The following is a 22,878-nucleotide window of genomic DNA, read 5'->3' as shown; positions in this document are numbered from 1 at the left end:
GTGCAATTCTACCAAATATCTGGGAGTTCATCTTGATAGACGTCTAAACTTCAAATCATATATGGATAGTGTTGCCACTAAGGCAAGTCAGACTATAGCACAGCTATATCCAGTTTTGAATAGGAACAGCTTCCTAAGCATAAGCAACAAAATCCTCCTTTTCAAATCGGTAATCAGACCGCAACTAACTTACGCCTCTCCAACCTGGGGTCACACGAGTAAAAGCAACATCAACAGACTTCAGATAATACAGAATAAATGCCTAAGAATGGCATTTAATGCCCCATGGTTCATCAGAAACATCCAGTTACATCAAGAAGCCAATCTTCCAGCTATTAAGACCTACATGACAAGCATTGCGGAGAAATTCTTCACAATCACGGATAATCACCCAAATCAGCTAGTTCGACAGGCAGCGGACTACAAGCCCTCAGATCGTTTCAAACATAAAAAACCGAAATCTTCAATCGCAAGAGAAAGCTGATACGGCCTCAATGCTCACAATGAGCGGGTAAATTATCCACAATAATCTCATCACCCACAATCTAAAATCCAGATGAAGGGATAAAGAGTCAAGGACTCAGTCCATCAACCAATTAAGTTCAAAGTTCAAAGTTAAGCGTTGATTGGAACGAGGTCGACCGTGAGATGCGGTGATTAATACCCTTGGAGGGTAGTGGATGGCAATGCTGTAGCCAATGAAGTTCTAACTGAGGTTCGGCTATTGCTGTTACCTTCCTGCCATGATCAGAGCTTTGTTAGCTCAATAACACCTTATCCCTACACTGTCCTCTACAGATAACGGGGAAGATGAAAAGCATTCTTGTTTCGCCCCTTTAAGCCAGTCCTTATAAGGAAGTTAAGCGTTGGATGTGGGGAATGGTGTGTTATTCGAGATTATGGTCAGCTTGCTTTCTCTTATGATATGAGATATGATATATCTTGCGTGATGGCGGTATCGTTAAAGGATAAGACAAATCTCTGTTCCATTATCTCGATAGGATACCGGCATGATGGTTGTTGTTGCGAAGTATGTTTTGATTTCAGTGGTGATTATTGAGTTTTAGATTTTGTGAATCTTCTTTGATAGCGAAATACAAGGTAAGACTTTGACTTTTGATGCAATTTTCCGGCCCTTTCCCGTTTTCTTCGCCATTATGAATATTTCTCAGGTAAGCATATTCGAATACTTTTAAACATGAACAGTTTTAATCCCGACAACTTTGTCCAATCTCTGGATAAGAAGTTGGCGCTCGACCTCCTCAAAAAACTGTTGAAGAAATTTGAGGTAGAGTGGCCAGGGTTTCTAACCTATATTCAGCGACAGAAGGGGACAACTCAACACCAGGGGAAGATAAACCTGATGATCTCTACTCCCAAAACAAAAGACCATACAGAAATCCACGCTCGTAAAAACGTAAAACATAGCGGAGACTCAGGTAAACGAGCGGATGGAAGAAGATGCCTCCAACACTGCCCTCCCTACACCCAACAATGAAAAAGTCCCACCAATTGTACTACGGGAAAAACAACGATGGACAGTCCTCAGGCCTATTAAGCAAAACCACCAAATTGCCTATTCATGGACAAAAAAAGTAGATGACGGAGTTAAAATCCAGCCTGCGACAGTAGGCGACTACAGACACCTAACCAAAACCATGGATCAGTTAGATATTAAATATCATAATTACTCACTGAAGTCGGAGAAAAACCTAAACGTTGTACTCAGGGGAGGAAGAGAAAACATCTGCACAGATGAAATAACTGAAGACCTCCGCCTCCACGATCTCCCACCTGTCAAGGTCAGCAGAATGTTACGGGCTGACAAGAGTCCAATGCCTCTACTACTCGTAGAGATACCCAACACACACAAGAACATATACAACATAACAACGATCTGTGGTCTGAAAATTACAACTGAACCACTAAGGAAAAGAGACTCGTCGAGCGAGTGCCACAGATGTCAGAAGTAAGGACCGCACAGAAACTCAGCAGAGCAGACTATAAATGTGGGCAAAACCACCCCACGGCAACCTGCTCAAAACCCAGGACCTTACCACTCAAATGCGCGAACTGCGGTTCCCCACTCGGCAAACTACAGAGGCTGCAGTCATAACCCTAAGAATAAAACAGACAACAAAAGGAAACAGATCTCTCAACCCTGCCCACAGGCACCAGCGTCGACGGCTCCCCACCAGTTGCTTGACACCCAACGAAAGACAACAAAATACCAGCTCTCACAAATGGAAAATACCAACAGTCTGGAAAGCCACCGTCGAAGCAGGACATACGCCGAAGTAGTCCGCTCATCCAAAGATATCCAGCAGGACCAAATTCTTCCAAACATGACAACAGTCATCACAGCCTCATTGGCAAACATGATTCAAGACTTCAGTAAGTCAAACCCTTCACCAAACTCCACAAAAAGATTTTTTAAAGAAACGCAAACCATCTTATCAATGCTTGTTAATGAACAAAACTAGATTACTCCCAGACTCACTACAGATCGCCGCTTGGAACGCGAATGGCCTAAAATAAAAGACACTGGAGCTTCAAGAATTCTCTCACAGATACAACCCTGAGATCATCCTAATTAATGAAACTCATCTAAGTCCTGCAGACAATCCAAAACTGAGAGGCTATACACTGTATAGAAATTACCGACTGGACTACAGAGGCGGTGGTACAGGCATATTTATCAGTAACTGCATCAGGCACAATGGAATACTCACCCCTCCCCAACCTCCAACCTAGAACTCACCGGTGTCGAAGTCCACACAAACTCAACTGGAAGACTTAAAATCTACGCCGCCTACAACTTCCCCGCGAAGACCCTGCTATTTTCTGACTTGGATGATGTACTGTGCATAAATGAATCCATCATCGTCGCTGGGGACTTAAACTCCAAGCATTCCTCCTGGAACAGCAGAACAACAAATAAAAATGGCCTTAACCTCTTCAGCTACACAGGATTAAACAACGCTGTCGTAACAGGACCCACCGAACAACCCACCACAGCCCAACTGGCACAGTCGACATCCTAGACATCGCCATCCTACACAACATCAAATACCAGTACAGCATTCAAGCACTGAACGAATTATCATCAGACCACAACCCAATCCTACTTCACTTAGGGAACAAAGACCAGTCACATCGCCCGCAAACCTCCATTGCCTGGGAGAAACTTAGGAAAGTGCTACCAGAACACATTGGTCTGGTTCCCCATATAAAAGTCAAGGAAGAAATAGACTTGGCAATAAAGAACCTTACTAATCAAATCAATAAAGCCATAACAGCAGCCACAGTATCCACGATTACCCACAAACAAAGCCGTCTCTCGGAAGAAATCACGCACTTAATAAGGGAAAACAAACAGACAAAAAAAAGATACCACGACACTGGTGCTCCCAAGGACAAAACAGCCCTCAATAGATTAAACAAATCTGTCCGAGAAGCTCTCCAGAACCACAGGAATCAACAATGGGACAACAAGCTCACCTCCATCTCCACAGTAGATCATTCCATATGGAAATTCCTAAACAATCCAAGGAACAAGTGCAAATCCCCCTCCCTCTCTCCAAGCAGAACAGCACCTTGCATACACAGATGCTGACAAAGCTGAAGCTATAGCAAAAATCCTAGAGAAACAATGCAGTCCTACATATGAGAACCTAAACATCAGCCATGTATACAAGATCCATCGTAAAATCAGGTTCACAGTAAATCGTCCCGATGACAATCCAAGTCCTATAATGCCTACCTCACCTACCAAAATAATCGGCATCCTCAACAATTTCAAGATCAAAAAATTCCCAAGTCCCGACGGCATCACTAACAAAGTCATCAAGGCACTACCACGCAAAGCCATAGCACATCTGGCAAACATCATAAACTCCATCCTCAAATGGCAGCACTTCCCCAAGTCATGGAAAGTAGCTGACATCATCCCAATTCACAAACCGTGCAAAGACCCACACCTACCTGAAAATTACCGTCCCATCAGCCTGCTATCCAACTTAGGGAAAATAGTAAAGAAAATCATCCTCATCAGATTCCAAGATCATGTGAACCAACTAAATATCATTCCACAAGAACAATTTGGCTTCCGTCAAAATCACAGCACCACCCAACAGATCCATAGACTGGTAGAATACAGTACCACAGGATTTAATTGGAATCAGCACTATTGAATTGGATTTAACTACAGGATTTAATTGGAGCCGTCTTCCTAGACATCTCAAAGGCCTTCGATAAGATCTGTCACCAAGTCCTCCTCTACACTTATCATCGCAAACCTTCAACTAAATATGATACACCTGATTAAACCATACCTCTCAAACAGGAGGATGCAAGCCAAAATCAATGAAACAGTCTCAACCCAACGGAAAATCCTCGCTGGAGTTCCTCAAGGATCACTGCTAGCCCCGATCCTGTTCAACATCTATATGGTAGACATCCTTCAAAATCCTCTCACATCACCATCGCCCTTTATGCAGATGACATGGCTATACTAGCCAGATCCCGCCAACTACATTTCGTAACCAAAAAACTACAAGACACCATCCTGAATCTAGAAAAAGAGTTTACAGACTGGAGACTTCAATTAAACGCCCAGAAAAGTACAACGATACTCTTCACAAGAAGACGAGCATCCCCCAAAGGAAACATCACCTATTCAACTCTAAAATTCCCTGGAAACCTGAAGCAAAATACCTCGGAATACTTCTCGATAAACGATTATGCTTCAACAGCCACATCAAGAGCACATGCACCAAAGCTTCAAAAGTTATCGCCCAGCTATACCCCCTTGATCAACAGACACAGCAAACTAAGCTCAAGAAACAAAATTCTACTCTACAAGACAGTGATCCGTCCCACAATTATATACGCCTCCCCAGCCTGGAGCCATACCTTCAATATTATCCTCAAGCTACAAAGACTACAGAACAAGTGCCTGCGAATGATACTGGACGCCCAGTGGTTCATCAGGAACGCCCAGATCCACCGGAACATAAATATCCCCTACATCTCTCCACTACTACGCTCCCTAGCAGAAAAATTCTTTATGAAGACATCTACGCATCCAAACCAACTAATACAACAAGCCGGAAAGTATGACGGAAATGACCACTGGAAACATAAAAGACCGAAAGCATCCTAACACTCAACGACGTATAACCACTTCCGCCCACTCAGGGCGAGCTAAAATAGCTCACAAATCTCTCCCATCACTGCTCTCGCAACAGACAACAGGGAATATATAAAGCGTCAAGCTTCACCCTCTGCGCCATATGTCCTGCGTCCTGCGATATTTTGCAAGTCCCGTGTAGTGGCCGGAATAAGAATAGCCCAATGTAGCTCATGCATGTCGTACGCGGCGACTAAAACGAGTAAACAGGGAGGGGTAATGGATGGCAATGCTGAAATTCTAACTGAGGCTGGGCTATGGCTGTTACCCTCCTGCCATGATCAGAGCTTTATATAGCTCAATAACACCCTACCCTTACATTGTCCTCTACAGATAACGGGGAATATGAAAAGCATTTTTGCTTCGCCTATCTAACCAGTTCTTTTTAGGATTTAGGAAATTAAGTGAAGTATTTTAATATTTTTGTAATTAGTGGAATGATATTGTCATTTTGTTATATTAATTTAAAATTGATTTGTGGGTATGTGATAATATTATTTTGTCATTATTATTATATTATGTTATACCTCCATGGAGTACATATCATGGCGGTGTCTCTAGACTACACAATCCACCATCGAAACTTCAAAATCTTATCTTATTTGTATACAACAGTGTCTGCCAGTAATATACGGTGTTTGTGTTTGTAATTGAATTTGTTCTCTAACCGCTTTGCCTATTTTGCTATACAAGCCATTTCAGTTTCTGGTGAGAAAGAAAAAAAAAAAGATAAAGATAAACACTTTTATCTCATAGCAAACTTCTGACGGAAAAGACCTGCGAATTCAAGTCTTTTTCAATAGAAGGAAAATGTCTCATTCTTCTGCAAACTGTCCTAAGGAAGTCCTTAGTATATTCCATCTCCACAAGTCATTCATTAGGTCATTTTAGTTAAGAATTATATGTTTGTAGTAACACTCAACACAAATTGATACCATAAATTGTTCGTAAGGTTGTTGGAAAAAAGTTGGAAGCAGATTAAATCAAAATCTAATGGTTTGGACATTGTTGTTAGGAATCATTTCTACATTATATATATATATGTATATATATATATATATATATTGATAAATGTTTCCTTGTTATTTTATTTTATTTATAAACCACTAATCCTTAATTATTAACATTTGATTATTAGAAGGAAGGATTAATATTTTTTATAAATATATAATTTAAAAGTTTTATTATTGCAATGAAATTTCAAAATATAAGCGTGAAAGCTCTTTTTTAGCGTAACTTATCAAAAGGTCTAGGTTAGAACCTCCTAGAAGTCGAGAAACAGCTATAATGGCTTTTAAACTGAATATCGGCCTCATACAGTTGAAGTAGTGTTAATTCTCCCTAACAAACTGATTTTTCATCACACAAACATAAGATAAAGATTAATTGCCTTATCATTATCCAAAATTTAAGATTATAAAGAGATTAATTTTAGTCTGTAGCAGGCTATAGGATTTGTGAAAACATCTTAAAGTAATCTTTGACTGCTCACATGACTTTTATTATTATTATTATTATTATTATTATTATTATTATTTAATCGGGTTGCTAATGTTTTTATGTAATCAGACTGCAGTCTGAGAAACTCTATCGTATAGTATTATCACTTTATTTGTCATTTAAACATAATTCGTTACTATGTGTGTGTGTGTGTGTGTGTGTGTGTGTGTGTGTGTGTGTGTGTGTGTGTGTGTGTGTGTGTGTGTGTGTGTGTGTGCGCGCGCGCGCCTATAAAGTAAATACTAAAAATATCAACAAGTGGGAGGAAGGGAAGGGGAATTCTTATAGAACGTTGCTTTCATTCGGTGGGTACATATAATGCAACGGCTTTGCAATGCGAATTCAACCTAAATTACATCTCAAAAGATTATCTTCTAGCTTTGTTTAAAAAAGAAAAAAAAAGAAAGGAAGAATGAAATAAAAGCAGAAAAAAACAGAGAGGGTGACTAAAGGTGAGAATTATTGGTGAGAACCAATAGGATGTAAGAAAAATTGTAAGAAAAATTGCTTTAACTTCCGTCTTTCACTTATGAAAGACGGAAGTTAAAGCAAACATATAACATCTGTGAATCATGTTCACAGACTGAAACACAAAACTAAAATTTCTACACTTTTCTTTCTTGTTTTCCAGAAATTAGGTTAACGATGTTCATTTTCATTCTCTCTCTCTCTCTCTCTCTCTCTCTCTTTCCCTGACTTCTCTACCACCTCCTCACGAGGGTGCATTCAGTATCAGGCGGTACCATGGCTACTGTTTCTCCCTACCCCTTATACAAAAGGTTCCAGCTAGATCTGTAAGCAAATAACACACGTCGGCTGAAGTTAAGGAAAACCACTTTTGTTTGTAATATCTTCAAGGATTAATTGAATATGACAGCATCGCCCGGATCTAGAGCACAGCAGGGGATAGCGATATGTTTCACACAAATGCTAATAGAGGTCACTGATTTCTAACACGGATTGGATCGGACAGTTCACTAAAAACATTTGCTCCCTCTGGTACCGTAATATACATTCCCATGAAGGAATGCCATAATTCTGTTACTCATTTTCTTACAGGGGTGTGGAATGTTGCCCTACACTCTATTGAAATGTGTAGAAAACTGTGTCGGTGGTAAGTGAAGTTTGAATGTAATAATCGAAATATTTTCTGCTATACAAAAGTCCATTGGATCAATTGTAGGCTAGTTTATTCAATAGTAGGAATTGTAGGATCCTATTGAATGAATATAGGGTCGTCAAACCTGTGATTTTTAGGCACCTATATATAGAATTTATTTATAGAATTGATTTACAATAGTGGGGTTTGCTTTAAAAAGGCCGTAACAGATCCAGTTCCGTTAAACTTGTGATTCCCACGTAATACCGCAGTAAAGGTCAACTCGTTGTCAGTATAATGATTCACTTCGTGAAATAAAGAATGATTCTGTGAGTGGCAGAATTTAGATTCAATTATAACACTTCAGGTTATTTTAAACATTTCATGAGAATGCAAGCTAACGCATCAAACAATTATCAATTTGACTTGAAATAACAAGGATTTTAACATACGTTAATCTAAATTATCCCAGTTTCTGCACAAAACATTATCTTATTAATTGCTAGATGTTGTTCGGAACTCAGACATACTGAAATACATCCTTTTCAAGAAAACTACACAAGTCGCAGTGGTGATTACTCAATGTATAGCTCATCTTCTCTTCAAATCTTTCAGTAATAAATTAATTAGTTTCAAGTTTTCGGGTTGTGTTTTCACAGAGTACTCAGGTTTCCTGTCACAAACATTTGAACTTTAAGAAAAAAGAAAAATGGTCTGCCATTCAAGTTACGTATAGAGTATGATTCCTTAAATGCATATGGTTTCCATCCTACATGCTCAAATCCCATGTTGAAAGGTCGCTGAAGCAAAATATTTCAAAAATACTATCAGAGGCCAAACTGCCAAATTGAAAATCCATATGAACACTTCGTTCATATGGATTTTCAATAATCAGATATGGATAATCAGAGTCTAATGCTAATATGCATCCGATAATCAGAGTCTAATGCTAATTATTATTTATGATAATCATACCATATTGATAACCTACAGCTCTTTTGTGAAACAAAATAGGTGCGCACTGGTACCTGTCCATTGCTGGCAGTAAAAGTTAGAAATTAAAACGATTCTTCATCAGTGTGCACGTGTTACTGTTAATAAAGGTGCCCATCTCACAAAAAAGCACTGCCTACAGTACAACTATCCTAAGTTCTAAGGATTACATATCATGGATAATCAACACTAGAGACCAAACATGTCATTTTTATAAGATACTTCAGTTCTCCAATAAGCGCATGGTAGTCTCTTGTCGGAAGGCGAAAATTATCCGCTGTCAAACCGTTTTACAAGTATTCATGCAACAATGGGATTTAAAATCAAAATCTGTGTATGGAGACACTGTTCACCATGCATCAAATTCCATAAGCTGATTGCTGTTTAATCACATAATAAGATTTTTTTCTTTTCCAATTCTGATTGTCACTGTATATGTGGATAAGCTTTAGAAGTTCATTTTCCCTTGATAACAGAGGAAACGACAGTCCATAACACATTTAACAAGAGAATGTCTCACCATGTATTTTATTTGTTGGCCTGCAGAGACTAAATTTGTAAATTGAAAGAAATAATCCATTAAATCAGAAATCGAATCAGATTTAAGCTAATAATAAAAAGATTTAGCTCAACAGATCTCCATAATGAAGACTGCTTCAGAGAAGTACTGTGTTCTGTGATCAGCAAGAATATCGGATGCATATTTGCAGTCACAGCATTGAAATGTACTAATCACTCTCTACGAAGCTAAAAGAAAAAGAGCCACTGTTGTTTTTTGATTGATTCTGTGAATAAATATAGACTTACAAAATGTAACCACAGTTCATGAAATACTGTACACCGTTACATTTTTTTCTAGAAATAAAAAAGTTAAAATCGTTAAAAAATTAAAAAATTAAATAAATTGCACTTGTAGTTTGCACAAGTATCAGGGATTACCAGTAACTTATTCATTGAATAAATATCCTTTACTATAAATCAGATTAGCATTTCAAAATAATCATATACATCTTAAATGGAAAAAAAATTGAAAAATATGATCTGAAACAATTCTAAAGTGCAACACTCTTTATCAATCTGTGTTGAACGTGTATCAAGTACTCATATTTACTAGGGGAATTTTTTTTTCAAAGATAAGATATAATATTATTTCAAGATATTGCTGAAGCAAAAGATCATCATTAGAAGTTAGCCTCAACCGGACAGAAATCCTCTAGAAACGGTTATAAATAAAACTTGTTTAAGTAAAGGAAACTCTATATTTAATTCCCATTTATACGCTAGAAGGTTTTTTTTTTACGTTAATGGCTAGAAGTTTTTTTATACTTTTAATATGTTTTTAAGAATTCCCTTAGTTTAAGTAGAGAGGAGATAATTTGTTCCAATTTGCTTCCTCTCAAAGAGATAAAAACTCCGAATGAAAAATTCAATTCCGATATGAATTCCAACAACAAACTTTATTAGCAAGATTCATAAATGAAATTGGTCGATCTTGAAATATTTTAGATTCTTAAACATACAATTTAAGATTTGGATCACTAGATCAGAAATGACAGACCATTTTTCGTTTTCCCCTCAAGCTCAAATTCTGTTTTCGATTTCTAATGAAACATTTTATATATAATACAAAGAAAAGTTATATTCTAAAGGTAATTCTTCAAAACTGCTATATTAAATGCGAAATTTTCAAGACATAACAAGTTTTAGAAAGTAATAGATCACACACACACACACACACACACACACACACACACACACACACACACACACACACACACACACACACACACACACACACACACACACACACACAGGTAGCAGAAACTCTATATTAGTATCTTGTGATGAGTTAAAATATAATATTCCTTTTCGAAAGGCTGCTGAACACTTAATGAAGAAGGCTCTTCAAGAGAATTACGGAATAAAACAGGAGTAGCAGATTTGTTGAATTCACAAAAGTGCATTTTTTCTTATAGTGCTGCTATGGCTTCAGTTTCAGACTAGCTTGTTGTAGCACCTAACAGGACACGACATAATAATTATCTGAAAGTCAACACAAAATAGTTTGGAAGGTCCTAGTGAGGTCTACAAAGTGGAGGAAGAAAACTATCTTAATCATAATCTATGCCGATCTAAACACAACAAAATCTAAATGATAAATCACTTTCTTATTAATGCATCAGATTTTATATAATTTTTTTTAAAAAGTCGCTTATTTAAATCCTAATAGGAACTAAATTTAAATTCTAATAGGAACTAAATATAATTTAATTAACAATATGAGCAATTGTTGTAAATGATAATTAATTATGACCTTATCCTTATAAGGACTGGCTTAAAGGGGCGAAGCAAGAATGCTTCGCCCCTTTAAGCCAGTTCATCTTCGCCCCTTTCATCTTCCCCGTTATCTGTAGAGGACAGTGTAGGGATTAGGTGTTAATGAGCAATTAAAGCTCTGATCATAGCAGGAGGGTAATGTAGAGGACAGTGTAGGGATAAAATGTTATTGAGCAATTAAAGCTCTGATCATGGCAGGAGGGTAACAGCAATAGCCGAGCCTCAGTTAGAGCTTCATTGGCTACAGCATTGCTATCCATTACCCTCCAAGGATATTGGATTGAATGAATCATTTACCGCATCTCACGGTCGATTGATCGTTCACCTTTCACCTAATTAATTATGACAACAACAACAACAACAACGTTACTGGCTTGCTGGGTGAAGCATAAAATGCTTTTCATATTCCCCGCTATCTGTGTGGAGAAGCTTGATGGAGGAGGTTGTGAGACTTATGCTCGCACTTTGTCAATATGGAGTTAGCTCTGTTCTGCTGAAAGCAGGATTGCCTTGGGTCTTTTGTGTTTTTGATAGTCATGTTCACTATAACTGGAAGCTTGTCTGATTAGTGGATTAGGATGAGAATGTGCCTTGCTGAAGAACTTTTCGGCATGGTCATGAAGGAGAGAACGGATGTCAGGGGTTCCGGTTTCTCTGTGGATCTGCGTGTTTCTAACGATACCATGGGGCGTCTAAAATCATTCTCAGGCACTTTGTTCTGCACTCGCTGTATTTCTGATGATGTTAGATTTGGATGTGTGACTCCATGCCGGGGATGCATATGTGATTATAGGACGAATCGTCAACTGGTATATTGAGTTCCCTACTCCAAATACTTATAAGAGTTACATGACTCTAAACTATGGGTGTAAGAAATTAAAACTAAGGCATTTTTGTGATTTTCAATAGTACTTTGTTTTTCTTTTCCAAAAATAAAATTAAATAAAAAAATAAATAAAATTAAATAAAAATGCTGCGGTGATTCGCAGAATTACATTTGTGTTTGTTTATATAAACAGTCGCATACCAGATTCGAACATGATTCTGATAACCAGTGCTGTTTGGAATTGCAAATCAGTAAAAAAAACGAAATGTAAAAATTAATAACTAATTTAGTAAGTTTAGTGATATAGTAAATTTAATGTCTCGCAGCGTAAATTATTTAACCAACAGTACTGCTGTGCTAAAGGTTTGCAGGTTTTCGTGAGTTTGTCATTTAAAAAAAAATATATATATATATATATATTTATTTATTTATTTATTTATTTATTTAATATCTCATTTTCTAGGGGGGGAGGAGTAAACACTGAATGTATTTTAACAAAAAATGTCAATAAATTATACTTTATGCTATATCATTAATATCTAAGCTTATTTTTATTTATCTTTTCTTATCTTATTTTACTAGTGTAACTTATCTCATTTGTTCATTTTTTTTTATCTGAATTATTCCACCAAAGAAAAAATTATTCTACCACATGTTCACATTATTAACATGTAATCAGGAAGATTCTAAAGAAAAGTGGCTCGAAAATAATAATTTTTTTCAAGTCACTTGAGACCTCCAATAAGCAAGGTGATGGCCTCACATGAAATGAGGGTGATGAAATTGATCTTCAAACTAAATAAAGACTTTCACAAAAACATTCCATTCTGATGGAGGGATTCGTATCTGTTCTCCACATCTGTATACTCGGCCAACCAAGCAGGCATCTATTTTATTTATCTTATCCATTTTGATTGTAATTTTTTTTCAATTGTGAATATAAAATAATGAAATTCATTTGTTCTGTTCTTTACATATTCATTATGGTAAAAATGTAATCTGTTTTGCACTGTACAATATAATATCCGTTGTTAACGATGACTGTGTTTTCACGAGCACTCTTCAGTTAAAATTTGCAATCTTCTGTAAATTTTATATTGTACATAAAAGCAATATTAATAATAATATCAATACATTAATATAATTATTTTTCTGATCCCTACCTGTACTGCAACACAGTGCATTCATTAAATCAATTGACAATTGACATTTATGTCTTTAGGGGTGAAGCAAAATGCTTTTCATATTCCTCGCTATCTGTTGTCACTGTAACAGTGAGGGTAAAATTTATGAGCAGTTTGCTCGCCCTGAATGGGCATTAAGATTATGCATCGCTATGGGATGCTGATATAGCTTTTGGTCTTCTAAATTTGAATATGTCTGTTAGATCGTATGCTGCAGCTTGCTGAACCAAATCGTTGGGATGTGTGGACGTCTTTAGGAAAAACGTGGATGCTAAGGATTGTAGAAAAGAGAGAATATAGGGAATATTTGTGTCTCTGTGGAGTTGGTTGTTTCTAACATACCACGGGGCATTCAGAATCATTCGCAAGCAGTTGTTCTGTACTCGCTGTATTTTGATAATGTTAGTATTAGAGGTGTGGCTCCAGATCAGAAAGGCATAGGTGATTATAGGACGAATCGTTATCTGGTATAGTTGTAATTTGATTCTGTTGCTGAACTTGCTATTTCTATTAATTAGGGGATAGATCTCAGCTATGGCATTAGATGCCTTTGTGGACGCAGACTTGGTGTGCTGATTGAAATATAGCTTTTTGTCGAGAATTACACCCAGGTAATTTGTTTTTGTCTGCCAGGGAATTTTAGCATTGAATAGTCACACATCGCCTGCAGGAGACATTGGCCTTTTTGAGAAAAGAACGGCTGAGCTTTTCTGGAGGTTGACTTCCAATCTCCACTTGGAGAACCAAACCTCCAGCTTTAGAAGGTTTTCTTGAAGCTTTCTGGTAATGAAATGGGGTCTGAGAGATCTGGTTAGTATTGCCGTATCGTCCGCATACAGGGCCAAAATGGAAGTCATCAGATTGTGCGGGATGTCTGACATGTATATAGAGAACAGCAATGGAGCCAATGGAGATCCCTGCGGCACTCCAGCAAAGATTTGGCGCTGGTACGATGTAGAACCGTTGATTTTTATTTGCATTGATCTATTCTGAAGATATGAATGGATTAAATGAACCATTTTTAGTGAGGTACCGGCTGAGATAATTTTGTGCAGGGGTCCAAAATTCCAGATTTTGTCAAATGCTTTGGATAAGTCTAGGAAAACAGCTCCTGTGCACTGGTGCCAGTTGTAGCTAGTGGTGATGTATTCGACAATTCTGTGGATTTGCTGGGTAGTAATACGGTGTTGCCTAAAACCAAACTGTTCTTTAGGGAGGATGTTTAGGTCATTTACTGACGTTTGGAGTCGTGAGAGGATGATTATGTGATGTTGGTGCAATATGGACAGTGCTGGTGATAGGAAGTTTGAGTGAATGTCTGACCTTGCTGTGAATCTTATATATGTGGTCAAAGTCAAGGTTTCCATACGAAGGCTTGCATTGCTCCTCTAAATTATATGCTATAGCTTCTGCTTTGTCTACATCTGTGTGAGCAAAGTCCTGATCAGAGAATATTGGGGGAAAGGGATCTGCTTTGATATTTTTGATATTTTTCAGTAGTCCCCAGATTGAGTAATCAGTAGGTGAAATGGAGGATAACTTTTCATCCCATGGGCTCTATGAGCTTTGAGTGCATCTTTTCCTGAACCACTTAATCTGTTTAGATTTGTTTTATCTTGTGGTGCACACGTGTTACGGAATCTTTTCCTAGCTCTGTTTTTTTTTGTCTCTGATCAAGTTCATGATGTCTTCAGGCAAACGATCTGGCTTGCGGGCAGATTTATAGGAGGAAGCTACCTTTATAGCAGAATTAATTTCTTGTGTGAGATTTTTAATTGCAGTTTCTACTTCTCCTTTTGTGCGTATGTGAGGAACAGGTCCAATATAATCCTTCAGTGCTGTTGACAGTCTTTACCATGCTATGTAGGAGTGAGAAGGAGGACACAGGTATTCTTGTTTTCCCAGCAGTAGTAAAATTGGGTTGTGATCGGATGATAGTTCATCCATGGATTTAAAGCTGTATTGAAGTTTGATATCCTGCAGGATAGCTATATCGAGGATGACAGTAGTGCCAAACGTACTGAAATGACTTGGTTCGGTGGGGCCTGCCACAACAGCATTGCTTGATCCTAAGTAACTGGAAAGGATGCAACCATTCTTGTTGGTGGTTGAGAAATTCCATGCAGGGTGCTTGGAGTTCAGATCCCCGGCTATAATGGTCGGCTCTCTGACGCGCATAAGTTGGAATTTAGGTCAGAGTGAAGTAGAGATTTTTGGGAAAGGTTGTAAGCCGAGTAGATTTTCAGTTTGCCAGTGGAGCTGGTGACTACTTCCACGCTAGTGATCTCAAGGTTAGTTGTTGAAGGGTTGCTCACAGAGTGGTACTTAATGTAGTTTATAATGAAGATGGCAGTGCCGCCGCCTCTGTAGAGTAATCTGTCATTTCTGTATAGGCGATAACCCCTTATTTTAGGATTGTCTGATGGTCTTATATGAGTTTCACTGGTTAATATAACATCTGGTTGATATCTATATGTGAAATCTCGGAGTTCCAGAATTTTCTTTTTGAGGCCGTTTGTATTCCAAGCAACTATATGAAGAGATGCTGGAGTGAGTTTGTTACTATTCATTTATGAGAGCTGTGATGATGATCTGCGATTCACGAAGAAATTTTTTAGTGGAGGTTTCAGCAGGGTTTGATAGGCTGAAATTTTGTAGCATGTTTGCTGGTGGGGCCATAATAACAGCTGTTTGGTTTTTAGGTGCTGTTAGTTGATTTTGTTCTGGAATTGGTCTAATTGTACGGGTCACATCGGCATAACTTCTTGTTTGCTTTTGGGTGTCTTTATTATTGGAAGTCTCCGACTGTGGCAGCTGAGTCTCCGGTTTTGATGCCTGAGCTTCTGGAGTTCATATACTGTAGGAGGAGGGCTGATTGACTGCCTCCATGCGTCTTTTCTCTGGGTGCTGAGTACATCGTTTGTAGTTCGCAGGATGAGGGCCATTGTAGTTGGCATATTTGGCCGAAGTGGTCCTCGGCTTTGTGCAGGTATTGGTTGGGTGGCTGTCTCCACATTTTAAACATCTATATTCCGCTCTGCATAGATTGTGGGCATGGCCAAACTTCTGGCACCTGTGGCACTGCCCAGAAGATGATCTTTTCCGGAGTGGTTCCTGTATGACGATGAGACAACAGACTGTTTTTAAGTTGTAGATATCCTTTTTAAGTTGTATATTTTATGAATCTCAACAAGGACTAATGGCATGGGAGTCTTGTCTGCTTTGTACATTCTGCTGACCTTGACTGGAGGTAATCCTGAGAATTTAGGTCAGCAGCTATTTCTGCTGTGTCAATGTCTTCACAGATACCACGAAGGACCACTTTTAAGTTTTTTTCGGAGCTGAGGGCAAAGATATGATACTGGATGCCTCTGTCGTCCAGTTGTTTGGTCAACCTTCTATAGTCTGTCACAGTTGCTGGATGGATCTTTATGCCTTCATCCATGTTTTTAGCCTTAATGAAGCCAATATACAGATTGGACATTGTGGATCTTAAAGCTGCCCACTTCTGCTTTTCTCTAAGGATGATCGGAGGCACCTTTTCTTTGGGAGAAATAGCGGCGTCCGAACCCTGAGAATACTGTTCCATTTCAGTATTGTCATTGTGCAGTTCTTCTCTTGTTCTTCGCTTTTCTTTTTGCTTGCGCGCACTTCTACAAAGTCTGAAGGAGTAGAAGGCACTGAATCTAAATGATCTTCAGCGACAACGTCTGAGACACATTCGGGGTGAAACGTGTCATACAATTTCACTTTTTCCGGCCAATTATCACTCAGCAGCTTTCCTAGTCTGAGGAATTCCATGTACTTCCTCGAATTTGGTCTCACTCAGAAGTTTTGCCATTACAATAATTTAGAATCTGTTAAGACACAGATGAAGAAAGAGTAGAGATTTGTCAGGTGTCCCGAGCAGGTAAAGATAATCCTGTGGACTTCTGAGGGTCCACTAGCAAATCCCGTGGACACTCTTAGGTGTCTACCAGCAGTAAAATGTCACTATAAGAAACAGTGGCGATACTAGCGGCAGTAGGCCTAGCGTATCGCCCATGTAATTACAAATGTCTTACCTAGATAAAGCACTATGGAAAATAAAGTGACTGTTTATGGTAGCAAGCAATTAACTACTATTACTAATGAATAAGCATAAATAAATAAATCGTAAAAACATATCAATCAAATTACAATTCATCAACAATACACAACACGAAACACTAACACACGAGCCGCCATCTTTTTCATTCATTAAATCATAAACAAATTATAGAAATTGAGCTACACCAATAAAAATTGCTCAGAAAATAGCTATAATAAAATTTCATTAAATCAATTGACAATTGACATTTATGTCTTTAAGGGTGAAGCAAAATGCTTTTCATATTCCCCGCTATCTGTTGTGGTTACAGTGAGGGTAAAATTTACGAGCAGATTGCTCGCCCTGAATGGGCATGGCGATTATGCATCGTTATAGGAGGCTAATATAGCTTTTGGTCTTCTATATTTGAATATGTCCGTTGGTTCGTATGCTGCAGCTTGTTGAACCAAATCGTTGGGATGTGTGGACGTCTTTAGAAAAAACTTGGACGCTAAGGATTGTAGAAAAGAGAGAATATAGGGAATATTTGTGTCTCTGTGCAGTTGGTTGTTTCTAACATACCACGGGGTGTTCAGAATCATTCTCAAGCACTTGTTCTGCGCTCTCTGTATTTTGATAATGTTAGCATTAGAGGTGTGGCTCCAGGCCGGAGAGGCATAGGTGATTATAGGACGAATCGTCATCTGGTATAGCTACAATTTGATTCTGTTGCTGAGCTTGCTATTTCTATTAATTAGTGGATAGATCTGAGCTATGACTTTAGATGCTTTTGCGCAAGCAGACTTGAGTGTTGGTTGAAAGATAGCGTTTTGTCGAGAATCACACCCAGGTAATTTGTTTCTGTCTGCCAGGGAATTTTAGTATTGAATAGTAACACATCTCCTGCAGGAGACATTGGCCTTTTTGAGAAAAGAACCGCTGAGCTTTTCAGGGGGTTGATTTCCAATCTTCACTTGGAGAACCAAACCTCCAGCTTTAGAAGGTTGTCTTGAAGCTTTGTGGTAACGAAGTGGGGTCTGAGAGTTCTGGTTAGTATTGCCGTATCGTCCGCATACAGGGCCAAAATGTAAGTCATCGGATTGTGTGGGATGTCTGACATGTACACAGAAAACAGCAATGGAGCCAGTAGAGATCCCTGCAAAGATATGGCGCTGGGACGATGTTATTATCCTATTTTTATTTTCAATTGTATGCTCCCAGAAACATTTAATTGAAATTGCAAGCTGGGAAATCATACTTGCTAAATGAGTCCCGATGTGCAGCTTTGGAAACCTAATGATGCCTTTGTTTATAATCCGTTGGAACAGTTTCGTAGAAGTGCTGCAAAAACTCATTAATTTTGCAGAGAAAAACTCATCAGTTTTTCTGGTTCTTCTTTCGTTCTGGTCGGATTTGGGAGAATATTGAAAAACGTCAAGGATGCTTTTAACCTTGGCATTTACTTCATTCATTTGTAATGCTTCTTCACCAAGTATCACACTTACTTCACTTTCTTGATAGAGACGGATGAAGCATTGTCAAGTCATAAGAATGCCTACTTTCTATTCATTTTTTTGTGATATTTAGTGAAATTCTGTGCTCACCTTTATGTAGTCATTCAACGCTCTCTTTTCTCTACTGTTGTTTAACTGACTTGTAAAAGTCCGTTCCCTCCCCTTTTCTTGGACAGGTATCCATCCACCTATTCATTGGACATCAACAGATGCCGCATGGTCACTAGTTGTTCAGTGATGTGCCACACACCAGTCCTCGCCAAGTGGTCATGTCTTATACTTTTTTCCGAACAGATATAATCAGTTTATATTACTGCAGGGATGAAGACATGGTTAACCGTGGCTCATTTTCTTGTTTTACGTTCACGTGTTTCCAAATCGTTCTAGTCAGTTATTCCTACTCTGTATTTGCATGCATGTGGGTCCATGTATTGACTGCTGCTTCTTTGGAATTTGTACTTTTCTAACTCTTTATAGATATCCAAGTTTGTTTTCGTTTTGAGAGCATTCAAAACTGAGTCTGTTTTATGGATTCCTATGGAGTTGTGAGATTCGTCTTGGAATAAAGTTTATCTGGACCATAGACAGTGTTGCACATTATCTTCTTCTTCTTCCTATCATGGATTTTAGGCTAAGTGGCCTGTTCCGATCTCATGCCACTGCTTTCTTGGTCATACAATTTTTCTTTTTCCATTTATTTTATATCCGTATAGTATTTTTGGCGGTCTGCTATTGTCCATTCGATTCAGATGTTCTAACCATTTTTGTTTATATTTACTTATTTACTTATATAGTGGTTAACTGTGGTTAACTGTTTTATATTCATGGATTGTAAAATTTCTTCATTTGTTTTGTGGTCCCACTTGATATATCCAGCTGTTTTTCTGAGAAATTTTATTTCTGCTGTTTGGATCGGTTTTGCATTCTTCTTTTTCATGATTTCCATGTTTCAATTCCATTTAATAAAGTAGGTTGAGACAGAACATTATATAGTCTTATTATGATTTGTTTTTGTACCAAGGATGGCTTATTTATATTTATTATGCCGTTTGCTTTGATTTTAGTTTTAATTTTAATTTAAAAACAATTAAAATTACTTTTTTTTAATTTTAATTGATATTTTAATTTATATATTATTATCATCTTCATATGGTAAGTCGCATCCCAGGTATTTGAAAGTACAGGATTTGCTTGTTCTAATGTTTAATTATCTACTACTACTTCGAGCCTCCGTAGCTTAGTCAGTATAGACGAAGCCCTTTGGTCGGAAAGACCTGGGTTCGATTCCCGTTAGTGATGTGAAGAACCTTTATCTGGTCTCTTTTGACTAAAGGTGAGTTAGCCGGTCTCATATGGAGGTAGGGGTTTTTTTCACCCGGAAACTCGGGTGTTTCGTCCCCCAGAACACACACACATGGATTACAGTCATGAATACGTTCCAGCCATATGCCGGTCCCAAGTCCAGATAAAATAGGTAGGTTGGGGAAAAGTAATGGTGAACTACCCTGTAGAAATCTCACCAGGAATACTTGGTGGGCAACGCCTACAAAGTCACTTACCGTTTGAAATGACTGAAAGGGAAAAATCAGATCAGACTACTCCTTTCAAAGCCATTATTTTTATCTTTACTTTTGATATTTCCTTATTATATATTGTTCTGAAATTTCATTTAATGATTTCACTGATCCCTGTAGATCATCTTCGGATGCAGCTAATACAATTTTATCATCTGTAAATAATTGTGTATCGCTCTTTATTTGTGAGTTTATTTATATGCCAAATGGGTTATACTGTTTCCAGATTGTTATAATATTATTTATCTATATATTACAAAAGTAGAGGTTATACGGTGGATCAATGAAGACCACCTGTGTTTCTTTTTCAAATTCTCTTCTGTTTTCAATTAATATTTTTAGAGTAAAAATTGAGTCAATGCAAAATGCCTTTTCGGAATCCCTTCTATTCTCCTGGTAGTTTGTCTTTTATTTTCAAAATAAGTTACGCATTTTTCTAAATCTATTGTTTTTATTTTTACCTTTTCTTTTATTTCTTTGTTCATGTATTTTATTATTTTATAAGTTTCTGGTTGTGGCTTAGTTATATCCTTTTCTACTTCAGCTACAAAATATTTCCATCCTTCTCACTCTGTGTGTGTGTGTGTGTGTGTGTGTTTTTTCCTTACTTCTCATTTTCCAATTGCACTGTTTCTTTTGTACTCTATTTTTGTTTCTATTACCTTGGAATTGAGCCATTTCTGGTAACTCTTTTTTTTTTTTTTGTGTGTGTGTGTGTTTTTATTATCTTTTCTATTTCATTGTCCCAGTTTCGTGGTGCTCTTTTTCTATTCCATTTACTCTTCATTCCAAAGCTTTCTTTAGCTGCTTTTGCCAGGATTTGTTTCAAATTTTCCCATTCCTCTTCTATGTCCATTTCATTCATGTATAGCTTCTGTTTTTGAATCAGTGCATTTCTAATATTGTTGCCTAGCATGGAAACTTGCATTTGATAACTCTTGCACATTTATGAAGTAAAAGTAGCCCATGATTGCATATAGTTCAAGGTCCCCGATGTACAAAAATTATGATAGTTTGCTTTTTGCTTTGATGTTTTCATATACGAGGCCAGTTCCTTTTACGGAAGATCGAACATTAAATGGCGTAATCAGTTTTAGTTGGAGCCTTTTACAGCAATGGCAAGAGATTTCGATTGTCTGGCTGACGGCCTTATAATAAGGGTCTGTAGATTTTTTAGATTGAGAATGTTATTGTGCTGTTCATCATATTTTCTCTATTTATCTCTTCTTTGTTTTGTTCCATTTAAAATATCTTAAATATTGTACCTTCTCTGATCGATGCATTTCTTTTTTCTGTCACCTATTATTGAAATAACAAAGTTTGGCGGCAGAAATCGAATACAAGTACTTCGCTGTCATTCATTAGGCATCTTCAAACATGCTTTCATTAAACCAACTCTCCCCCTTCATGTCACCCAATAAATAGGAAGCTAATTGTGTTATCCGAGCGGATCTCAATCCATCCTTCTACTATTTATCTCTTTCCACTTATCTTTTCCATTTGTCTTATAATCAACCGACGTGTCCTTACCTTGTCGAGTTACAAAAATCATTATTACGGTAACACAAACCCGAATTCGACCTACACGACCGAACGGAGTGCTAATGCTTCACACCTGAGTGACGAAGGTACCGTAACACTTTCTTTCTTTCCACAAAGCGGTTCTATTTTTAAGGAAAGAAATCAGATAAGTTGAGGCTACGTTTCCACAGTGTCGTGATGACGGAGGGCTTTCATGCATTGTTTTCGCTGCATTCGACAAACGCTAACTGCGTTACCTCACCGTTCTAAATGTTCTCACGGCAACTATCGCCGTCAGCCACGCCTGTGACCTGCCGTTTGCTGATCGTGCAAACCGTATCGTTCCACACAAGAGAAAACCTTGATGGGGAGGAGGCAAAACAGCGATTAAAGAGAAGAATGCGCCACAGATCTCTGAGTAGGGGGGGGGGGGAGGAACAAAGCGGTAGGAGTGGACACGTGCGGTATGGAAGGGCAGCCGTTATTTGGGGACCTAAAAGCGGCCGTCTATTTCATGGAAGTAAAGCCATTTTCGGAATTCTAATGAAAGAAATCTTAGAGGACTGCAGGGGAAAGTGATTACCCTAATGACGGCTGCTAACATATGATTTCACTGCATGCATTCATTGAAACCTGTCTCTCTTTCTCTCTCTCTCTCTCTCTCTCTCTCTCCTTTTTTTATCTTTCTTTCTCTACTTTCTCCCTTCTTTTTTGATCGTTAATTACGTTATTGTTCCTCACATTTATTTTATATGAAATAAATGTGCGATTTTTTATAATTTTTTTTTAAATTCAATTCATCCTCGTTTGATGTGCATTTTGCAGGAAGCGTAAGCTCAGTTCTAGACTTAGTTCTTTAATTAAAATTAGTAATAAACCAACAGAATTTCAAAGACTGATAAAAAAAAAAAAACTGAATCGCATTCTTATTAAGTAAGTAAATAAAAGTGATCAAGTATTTTATGCAAGTGTTTTGTTATTGAAAAGATGGAATCCATTTTACTCCCCCCTCTCCCTCCCCCGAGAACCAGCAACCATTTCTGAAAACTGCTTTAGCATGTGCAAGCACA

General features: G+C 37.8%; 1 protein-coding gene across 1 annotated transcript in view; it reads left to right on the top strand.

Annotated features, from left to right (window-relative positions):
* Positions 1–1,157: 1,157 nt before the first annotated feature.
* The window catches only part of LOC150110222 (adult-specific rigid cuticular protein 15.7-like), a 40,176-nt gene continuing 18,455 nt past the window's right edge, over positions 1,158–22,878 (top strand). Inside the window, exon 1 of the mRNA XM_090393555.1 lies at positions 1,158–1,172. Within this exon, the coding sequence (XP_090249681.1) occupies positions 1,158–1,172 (15 nt within the window). The remainder of the gene's footprint in view (positions 1,173–22,878) is intronic.

The sequence above is a fragment of the Typopeltis vanoorti genome, chromosome 1 (genome assembly GCF_054136105.1).
Source record: "Typopeltis vanoorti isolate ZY-2024b chromosome 1, IOZ_Tvanoo_1.0, whole genome shotgun sequence".
NCBI classification, from domain to species: domain Eukaryota; kingdom Metazoa; phylum Arthropoda; class Arachnida; order Uropygi; family Thelyphonidae; genus Typopeltis; species Typopeltis vanoorti.
The sequence above is the reverse complement of the archived record's forward strand: the minus strand, read 5'-3'. Positions and strand labels throughout refer to the sequence as shown.